The sequence below is a fragment of the Hydra viridissima genome, unplaced genomic scaffold (assembly GCF_058129835.1).
Source record: "Hydra viridissima isolate aposymbiotic clone 2 unplaced genomic scaffold, HvirCarnegie_v1 scaffold_11, whole genome shotgun sequence".
In the NCBI taxonomy this organism is placed as follows: domain Eukaryota; kingdom Metazoa; phylum Cnidaria; class Hydrozoa; order Anthoathecata; family Hydridae; genus Hydra; species Hydra viridissima.
This window is the reverse complement of record NW_028324310.1, coordinates 2761199-2771950: the sequence shown is the minus strand read 5'-3', so window position 1 is coordinate 2771950 and position 10752 is coordinate 2761199. Positions and strand designations below refer to the sequence as shown.

General features: G+C 30.6%; 2 protein-coding genes across 2 annotated transcripts; one reads left to right on the top strand and one right to left on the bottom strand.

Moving 5' to 3' along the window:
• Positions 1–1583: 1583 nt before the first annotated feature.
• On the bottom strand, positions 1584–4370 carry LOC149881709 (uncharacterized). Its single transcript, XM_090067032.1, has 3 exons — positions 4011–4370; positions 3607–3793; positions 1584–3383 (listed from the first exon to the last, which is right to left on the bottom strand). The coding sequence occupies exons 1-3, from the start codon at positions 4342–4344 to the stop codon at positions 1649–1651; spliced, it is 2256 nt and encodes a 751-aa protein (XP_089923158.1). The 5' UTR covers positions 4345–4370; the 3' UTR covers positions 1584–1648.
• A 434-nt stretch (positions 4371–4804) lies between these two features.
• On the top strand, positions 4805–6859 carry LOC149881708 (uncharacterized). The gene is made up of 5 exons (XM_090067756.1): positions 4805–5351; positions 5589–5753; positions 5959–6036; positions 6266–6567; positions 6694–6859. The coding sequence occupies exons 2-4, from the start codon at positions 5603–5605 to the stop codon at positions 6544–6546; spliced, it is 510 nt and encodes a 169-aa protein (XP_089923882.1). The 5' UTR covers positions 4805–5351; positions 5589–5602; the 3' UTR covers positions 6547–6567; positions 6694–6859.
• Positions 6860–10752: the final 3893 nt, after the last annotated feature.

Below are 10752 nucleotides of genomic sequence, written 5' to 3'. Positions count from 1 at the left end.
CTCCCAGTACGCGGCATGTCGGAGACGTCCTAGGTAAGTTCCCAGGTTTTGATGGTTTTTCTAACGCAATATTCAGAAATGTTAGATATTTTGCCTATTTGAACGTTTGTGTGATTTTTTGTCCGCGCTATACCAATAACTTGCCATTTGATGTCACTAGAAACTGATTTTCGACCCATTTGCACGCAATTGAAATTAATTTGAAATTCACAATACTTTAAGTTGATTTTTAATGAATTAAAAGCTGCCTGATGATGTTGTGATGAATTTTTTGATTGAAAAACTACTCAATTATTTGCTAATTAATTGATAAATTCGCTGCGAAAAAAAATTTCGCAGCGGATTTATCAATTAATTAGCAAATAATTGATCCTAAATAAAATCGTTTAAACTTTTGTGAAACCTCTTAATTTGTATCACCTACCTTTTAATGAAATTTCTGAGTAAACGATAATGAGTCAAAACCTACTTTTTTTTTATTCTATTAACAAATAACCTATTTACCTAATTGGAAAAATAATTATTTTGATATCTATTTCCGTTAGATTTTTTATTCAAGAAAAACCGAAGATTAGATTTGAAAATTCTGCAATCGTTTAAACTTTCGTGAATAGCTGTATATCAAGAGCGTTCTAAATCATTATTTGAAGCGCTGGCGAAAAGAATACATCACCGAACTTTGAGAATATCATAAATACACAAAAAGAAATGCCACAAGGCAAATTCCAATAATTGATTTTGTATTAATCCATGACCCAAATGCTAAACACGGATTATGGAAAACTGGAATAGTGCAGAAATCGATCAGGTCACATGACAAGCAAATTCGAGCAGCAGCAGTTCGGGCTTTTAGTTAAAAATTAATATAGGGTGGGGAATGTTGCGCGCATTCGCGCAGTCAATCAAGCCTCTTACGCTTCCTTTTTGTTGTAAAAAACGAGAATTTTGCTTCTCTTTTTTCTTTTTACAAAATTAAAGACAGTTCTTAGCACGCGTTGTTAAATATAAGTAAAATATTAAATTATAGTACGTTATTATTAAAATTATAATATATAAAAATATAAGATATATAAATTAAAGTGAAATTTAAATTTCATTATATCTTATTTAAGTAATATAACACTTTCTTCTTTGTAAGAGAATGCGAAGAATTATGCAATCGAGTGACTTAAAAAAATCAAGATTATCATAATGACTTTTTAAAGTAAAATTTGATAAAATATAAAAAAAAAACTTAAACAAAATTTCACTTATAAAAATCATTCATCTTAAAAATCGTAATTTGAATTCGAGCCATAAATTTGACATAACTAACATAAAAAGATTGACCAAAGGGGACGTCCATAAATTACGTACGCAGTAAAACTAATGCTTTTGGACCCCCCTCCCCCCTTGTACGCACTTGTACGCTTTTAACCACCCCCTCCCCCTCTGCGTACGTAGGCGTTATTTATTAAAAAAGTATGACCTCCCCACCCACCCACCCACCCAAAAAAAAAAAAGTTTTCAAAACATTAAATACAAAAAAGATCAACATTTTTAGTTAGAGATTTTTCTGTACTTAACTAAAAAATGGGCAGTTATTAACGAAAGGAAAAAAAAATGATTTAGAAAGGATTCGTGTTGCGAGTATTTTAAATTTAGCTATTTATATTTCCACAAATGGTGACTTAAATAAATTGAAAATGTTATGGAAAACAGGCATGAACTCTGCTTCTAATCTTTCATTAGTAATCTTCTCACTGACTTCTTCACTTTCACTTAAATCACTCTCCATATCAATCTTTATCTTTTGTTTTTTGTGTGCTTCCTTGTGCCGTTTCATTGCTGCCTCGCTCGGCCAGTATTTATTGCATTTGTCGCAAATTTCGTTTAAAAACTTTTTTTCCAATGATGGACAATACAGATCAAATGGTATAATTTTGTACTTTAAGCCTTCTGTAGGTATGTCTTGTAGCAAAAGCCTATGCGTCAGAGGTGCAAAGTTTGAATGGTTTGATACGTTTTTAAAATATCGAGATGGTTCCATCGCTTTGTAACCATTCTCGCAGTACTCGTAGATGGCCGGAAATGGAATGAAACGTTGGGGGATGGTATTCAGCCAATTTGTTTCAAACGATGAACAACATAACTTGTCCTGGCATTTCACAATTTGTAGACAATATCGCGATTGCTGGCAATGTTTCTCTACCCAAACAGGATCAGGATTCGGCGGTTTATATGCTTTTCCAACTGGTACTGCCCGGCAATTAACATGGTAACCGTCGATGACGGTTTTCTCCAAAACTTGGGATAAAACGTCAGCCGCTTTTTGAAAATTTTCTACCTCCAGTTCTTGGTTGATTGTCTTCCCAGAAGAATCAAGGTGATTGCCAAAATAATCATGGGGAAGAACTATTCCAGCGAAATCACGAGAAAGAGGTGCCATTCTTCTTTCAATGGGGTTGAAGGCTGAAAGCCCAGCTGCATTCACACCATGAAGCAAGACATCTAAATCCAGCAAGCGGAAGAGATCAACAGCAGTTGCTAACGTTTTAGGGAAGAGTGGTGTCTCATCTTGAGCTCCATCAGTCTCCATTAACATAATTGGTTTACGTCTAACCAACTTGGTTTCAAAAAGCTCCCTAACATCAAAAGCATGTGTAAAAGCATTCGATGTATCGTGTTTCCCACTTCTTATGCGTATGAAAGTGTCTCCACTGTAGGATACATTTCCATTATTGTTAACTTCGCATATGCCATACACCGATGGGATTAACTTGTGCTGTGGGCCAACGACAAAGTCATGATCCATAAGTTTGACCTTGTATTCCATATGCATCAGCAACGGAGCTTGAAGGCTTGCAGCAGTAAGACCCAACGGTACCCTGGCTTTATCATCATTGGACATGAAAAGCACAGCTTTTGGTCCAAACAATTTGCAAACTTCAAACATGTCATCAATAAAAGATTTGGCAAACATTCTATCATCATTTCTTTTTCGCAGTGAATTTTCTGGACGTGGTAGCTTCACAGGAACTGTGTTTACATGCTTTTTTCCTTCAGAAGTGTTTTCACGTCGTGGTGAAAGACGAAGGTACAAACCCCTTCTACTCAAGTTGAAGCCTATTTTCGTCAGCTCTTTCTGAAGATCATCCAAAGTGGAGACACTGCGAAGACATTCTGTTCTTCGACGCTCGTCTGCTGCTGATGAACTTTGCACAACTTTTATGATTGTTGATAAAAGTTCTGGTTGATCAATTTCGAGCCGTGGTCGTCCAGGATGGTTTTGCATAAACTTTTTCAAAGCACTTGATACTTCAGGGTTGTTTTGACAAACTGTTTCGATGCCCTCTTTAAGTTTTTGTCTCCGTTTTCTTTGTCGTGCCGATTCACGAATCAATCTGAAAACAAAATATTACACAAGTCTTTGATTCCGTTATAAAACCTTCTATACTTAAGGTTACCTGGATTCTACGAACTTTGTAAATCCTCAATTAGAAATTCTTATTGACAATTTGAAAAACAAAATTTTGAAAGTTGCTGCCTGCTTAAAAGTTTGGTTTTTATGGCCAAGACGTCTTTCTATACTTCTAAGCTCTATTCGATATATCTCTTAACATTTACCTGTCCAAGTTTTTTTTTTCTCTTCTTATGCTTTCTTTCACATTGTCTAATTGTTTCCTAGTTACGGTAGACAAACCAGAATCGCGTAAGATTATCAAGGATGAAAGCTGTGATTCAAGATCTGAGATTTTCTTCCGACTTTTAACTTGCGCCGGATTTGCTCTTTCCTTCTCGTTTGATGTTAAATCTAAATTAGGAAATACCCAAAAATAAACTATTATAAATTCTTGACAGTTATAGAGATTGGATGTAGAGAAATTGGTCAAGTTGTCCAATTATAATCAATAAAACTATGCGATTGCAATATAGTCGTACAAGGTAGTTAAATTACCAATTCGGTTGATTTCAATATATAAAAAATCACGAGAGAAAAAGTTTGTAAATTATCACAAAAAATGGCTTACTAAGTTCAATTCTTTCAGGTTCTGCCGTAGTTGCGTTCGGAAAACTTTGTATTTTATTTGACGAAGACGGCACTGGATGAATATCTTTTTTCTTTTTGCTAGGCGGTGATAAAGTATTTCCCCAGAATGACATGATTGATCCTTTTGACTTTGTTGCTTTCACTTTTAATTCGTTTACTTTTTTTTCATACAAAGACTGATCATATTTTACTATTTTCCACAATTCCTGTGCGTGCTGATACTGCTTTTGTTTTTCAAGTGTTGAATATGCTTTCTTATATAACTCAAGGAGCTGAAGATACTTTTTCTCGTTCCCAACAAATTCGTTCGACATCTTGGAAATAAGCAGTTTTTTTTGTTGCAACGTATTCAGTTATTTGAATGGAAAGATAAAAGTTTTTGTTTATTTGGAAATAAACGATTTAAACATAAGATTCAGTGTCGTTAAAGCGAAGAACGTAAAAAAAAAACCTGACCCAAATTAATTGCAGTCACATTTTGCAATAAAAGGTGTTGGTTTCTATTAGCATTAAAATTTGAAGTAGTACATTGTTAATAAAAAGTTAATAATAAAATATTAATTCAAAATAATAAAAAATTAACTTGTTGTAACGTTTTAATTGAAAAGATAAAAACCAGGTTGCGTATATAAAAAAAAAGATTTTTTACATTCGAAAAGTTCATTGCTTTTTGTACAGGGGCCAATGCTATAAACATAAAAAACGAAGTTTTTTCCGTAAAACACGAAGTTTTTACCGTAAAAAGCGAAGAAAAAAAAAGTCCATTGCTATAAACATTCAAAAAATTCCGTTTTTAAGATAAAAACTTCGTTTTTAAATCCAATGCTATAAACGAACAAGGGAATCGCCTTTTCAGATAAAAAATGCGTTTTTTCGAAAAAAAACTTCAGATAGATTTTTGATCTCAATTTTAGATATTTTCTTCGTGATTTTTGGCGGCCATTGCTGGAACAACGTTAGCGCTTCAAAATTATTGAACATTCTTTGTTTGTGTTTTTATGTAGATATTTTATAGATAAAACTGAAAAGGATTTTGGTAACTCCATAATAAACTAATTACTTAAAATCTGCATTTAATCGATTATTCAGTTCCTTGTTGTTTTTCCTTGTTAGGTTTTCGATAGTAATTTTGGTTAAACAAATTTTTCATAATGTTTGACTAAAGAAAAGTATAAATAGTCAACAAATATGCCATATAATACACAAATACACAACAAAATAATACACAAATACACAACAAAATAAAATGCTGTCTAAAGAACTTAAAATGATACTAGCAATAAAGATTAGAGAAAACAAAGAGGTTCTTCTTGGAAGCTTGGTATGTTTTAATTAGCAAACTATTTAAATAAAAATATGTATAATTGCATTATTTTATATATATATATATATATATATATATATATATATATATATATATATATATATATATATATAGGTAAGCTTTTTTAGGTATGATTCCTATTATAAAATAATATATTATTATAGAATATTTAGTATTTTACTATATAAGACTATATTATACTATATATTGATTATTTATTTCATCTACTTTTAGGTCCATCTATTACTATGAGGCATAGAAATAGAATTTGGGAAGACATAATGTCACATTTAAATAGTTTAGGGGCAAAAATTGAAGATATCAACCAGCTACGTAGTAGAGAGTGGGATTATTTGCGAAGAGCTACAATGCAAAATTTTGCTAAGAGACTAAAAACAGGTATAGTTTTGTTATATATATATATATTTATATATGTCTGTGTGTGTGTATATATATATATATATATATATATATATATATATATATATATATATATATATATATATATATATATATATATATATATAAAATTAAATATATATATATATATATATATATATTTCTATTTCTATAGTTTATAGAGTTAATTGATTGTTTATATTAGATGCAAGATTTGATTGTATGTCCTCCCCTAGTTTAGACAATACCACTCTTGTTAGTGACAGTTGTCAGATACTTCAAGGTAATGCAATTTATAAATTAATTTTTTTTAAATCTCAGTTGTTTAATTTAGTTAATTGTAGGTTTTAGACTTATAATTATATAACAGACATCATCAATTTGTGCTTAATTTTTACACAACTAGTATTTCCAAAACCATTAAAAACTTCTTATTTTTAAAGGAATCTAAACCACCTTTCTTATTATTTTAGTTAACTGATCTTGTTTTGACACCTAGAATTAAATTTTAGATTCAATTCAAAATAAACCATCAAGGGGGGCATTAAAAAAATTAAAAAGAAAACAAGCTAGAGAAAGTCTCCTGGTAGATGGAAGTTTTAAAAAATTGAAAGTAAGTGTTTTACGGTTAGAAAAAGAAAGATTAAAAAAAGAACAAGAATTAAGAGTAAAACTTCTGAAATTGGACGTTGCTCTCAGACAACAGCAAATTCGAAAAGAAAAGGCTTTAACAATATATTACACAACAGCAACAAAGCTAATGAATGAGAAATTGCAACCTTCAAACCAGTAACATTTTGTAAATACAGAAACGGTATTTTAAAATTAATTTGTAATAATATTTAGTATGACTTTATCATTAACAAATTTTTTGTATTTAGTATAACTTGTAGCTTGTATTTAGTATAACTTTATCATTAACAAATTTTTTTTGTTTTAGGAGGAAATTCTTGAGCATTAAGAGAAGAGCTACATCATAATTTTATGTTAAATTTCGAAAAATGTTGTATAACTATATTTAAACATTCACCTTGAAGGTATTTAACTGTAAAGCCATGACCAATTACATTTTTTAGTAACAATAAAAATATAACTTCAACCTGAAATTGTTCTTGTTATTTCATTTTTTTTATCACCATTACCTTACAGTAATAAGTTCTGTAAAACTTCACACAAACATTAAGACCAATGCTGTTGCGATGTGAAATAGATACAAGCATCACAACTATATATAAATATATATAAGGTATTGCATTGGCTAGTGGTTGATTTTAAAATTTAAACAAAACAATATCTTTCATATTTTAAATTTATTTTGTAATCTAATTTAATATTAATACGATCATATCTTAATTTTATGCTATTAAGCATTTTTTACCTTTTTAAAATACTCTTAATAAGAATTGCTCCTAACAACAAAAGCTAACAAATCTCCTAATTTTTTTTTAAGCGTGTTCTATAAAAAAACAAAATACACATACTATATAAAAACAGATATAAACATATATTTTTATGGTCTAATATTTTATAAAAATTTCTTGCATTTATTAAAAAGTCATTGTGTGAATTTTTTTCCAATTTTAATTCAACTAATTTAGGCACAAATCTATGATCCATGTCCAAACTATTTTGATAGATCCTATGCTCTAGAGCAAATTGTATATGAATTTTTAAACAATACTTTTAAGTAAAGTAGTTAAGTAGCTGTAATCGTCTATTCAAAGCTCCATCATTCTGATTTTCTTGAGCTAGATTTTCATCAGCTTGTTCTTCTTCGCGTTCTTCAAAGTCATTACCGTTGTCTCCATGTTGAATACACAAGTTATGGATAACAAATCCACACATGATAAGCTTAGAGGCATCTTCGACCTTATGCAAACGAATTCCAGTTTTCAAAGCATAAAACCTGTTTTTGACAATGCCAAAACATCGCTCAATTATGTTTCTAGTTTTTCTCTGTGCTTTGTTGAAACGTTTTTGAGCTCCGTCTGGATCACCAGGAAAAGGTGGAATTAACCATTCTCGACATGGGTACGCAGAGTCAGCCAAAATTACAGCTCCATTAAATGGAAGCTCTCCAATTTCAAACTTGTTCCATAGGTTACAATTTCTTAGAACCTAATAGTAGTAAAATCACAATATTTAAATTTACTGTAAGTTACATTATAATACATTATATTAGTTAGTCTAAGTTACATTTTAATTAGCAATCATAATAGTTCAAATAGTATGTTCAATATGAACATACCGAAGAATGTCACGTACTAGTTGAATACCCAGCATTAGTGAACTAACAGTTGTAAAATATAACTTAGTGACAGGCTTACATGTGCATCATGCCACCTTCCTGAACTGTTGGTCGATGCATAAAATATGGACGTGTCGGGTCCACATACTGCCATTGCATTTATGCTATGGACATGATGGCGATTGATTAGAGAATCTTCATCTGCTTGAGGAGGGTTAGAAAGGAGTATATGAGACCCATCCAGAACACCACATACGAACGGAAAACCTCCGATTTCCATAAACTTTTGTGGAAGAGTGGAGCAATCATTCGGCCATTTTATGATCTCTTGTCGAATCTAATCTTATAAGATAACAATTTTTCTCTTTACTAAACTTAGTTTTTAATTTTCACACTAAAATAAAAATAATAAGCAACTTTATATGACATTGTAAAACTTTCAATAGTTTTATTAACTTAATACACTAACATTGAAAATAGCTTCTCCTACACTGTGTATAATACGATAAATTGTGTTGGTAGAGATTCCATGACAGTCTCTGAGAACATGAAAAAAAACATTTGTGCCAATAAAATGAAGAAATACCATTATCTGGAAACGTACTGAAATGCTTTTATTTCGCTTAGTATAATGTTGCAAATCATCTTTAAGCCTAGTTTCTAAAAAATCTAATACAGCTCTTGGTACTCGATACTGTTCTCGAAAAACGTTGTCAGAAACATCTTCGTTAAAAAAGCGACCATTAAACTAAAATGAAATTGAAAAACAAAACAAAAATATAATTTCTGCGCATATTTAGTATGATTTCTGATTTTGTTCGATAAAAAATCATTAAAAAAATATATATATATAGTAATTTTAAGTAATGTTTTAAACACCAACCTCTCGAGGCAATCGGTGGCGAAGCTCATTTTCTGCAACTTCGAAATCTAAGTCTTCATCCGAAAAAATTAAATTCATGTTTCTACTTTAATTTTACACAGATTTTTTAAACACCAAATACTAGAATTTAAAAATATTCATAAAAATAGAATAGACAGCACAGCATACATAATGACTAATTAAATTCATTAAGTAGGCCTAATAAATAAAAGTTACAATAAAAATTACTATTATATTACTACTATATATTACGGATAAAAAAAGTTCGTGAATTTTAGTGACGTTTACGTTTTATGCTTTATAGCAATGGGCGAAAAAAATACAAACAGCGATAAATTCTTCGAGATTACGAACTTTTTTTCGTACGTGAAAAATTGCGTTTTTACGAAAGATTGTTTTTCTCGAAAAAAACTTCGAATTGTTTATAGCATTGGCCCCAGATCAAGTTTTAAAAACATCTCCAGAGAAAGATAGTCAAACCGCGTACGTACTCGCTGTCTTGAAACCCCCCCTCCCCTTGTACGCATTTGTACGTTTTTTGGTAACCCCCCCCCCTCCCCCCATACCTGCGTACGTACTTTATGGATGCCCCCAAAGAAAAACAGTTTATTTTTAAATATAAGAACTTCATGTAAATGTTTGCGACATCTATAATGCGCGAGAATATTACAATTAAATGTTTGTGCACGTGTGTGTATTAGGGGTGTTATTGATTAATCGATTAATCGTTTATTTTTTGATTTGATTAATTAATCGGTTATTCGAAAAATAAGAACGATTAATCGACGTTTTATAATAGGATTAGGTTTTATATAAAAATAAGTACTATATAGTACTTATTTTTATATAAATATTATAGACGGAAAAACTCTATATAGAGTTTTTCCGTCTTTATACACCGGATCGTCGACACTGGATTTTGTAATTGTTTCATGTTAAACCGCGGAACTAACTGAATAAGCCATAATTTCCAAGAACATCTTGAATATTTACATTTATTACTTTTAGAAAAACCTTAATCCTAGTGTTTTACTTCATAATGGTATGTTGATAATAATAATCTTTTTGAATGTATTTTCGTGGGAATGTGTGTTCTGTTTTGAATTATAGTGTACCTGCAAAGATTTTTGTAAATTATATTATAATTTTAGGATTTCTCACACAATATATGCAACACCAATATGGGTGCAGCCAAAAAAAAAGAAAGTCTAAGGTTTGGGTTCATTTATAAGAAAATATAAACGATTCACGAACTTTAAAATGCAAGCACTGTGACACCAAATTTAAATCGCATTTATCAACTATATCCATAACGTACCGCATGCAACACAAACACGACCTTCTATTAGAACCTGCTTCAGGAAGCTCATTAGTTGCACAAAGTAATTCTCAAAAGATAGTTTCATCCTATTTTCAAAGACAAAATTCTTGTCCTGGGTTAATTCTTGCAAAGTTAATAGCTTTAGATAAAATACCGTTTTCAACTTTAACAAATAGTGAAGAAATTATAAAAGGATGGAAAGCTCAAGGTTTAAAAATGACATTAACAAGACAAGGAAATAAAAGTATTACACTTGAGTATGCTGAACAAATTAGAGAGAAATTAAAAAGTGATTTAAAAAAGAGAATAGAAGATGATGAGAGATTTTCATTATCATTAGACGATTGGAGCTCGAAAAAAAACAGACGTTATATGTGTATGAATATCCATATGAAAAACAGAAATGTGATTAGTATTGGTATGATAAGAGTAAAAGACACAATACCAGCTACCAAGCCAGTTGAGATTGTTATTAAAAAAAATAGGCGAGTTCGGTTTGCAGCTCAAAAACTACATAATCGCTGTTATAACAAATGGACCTTCTATA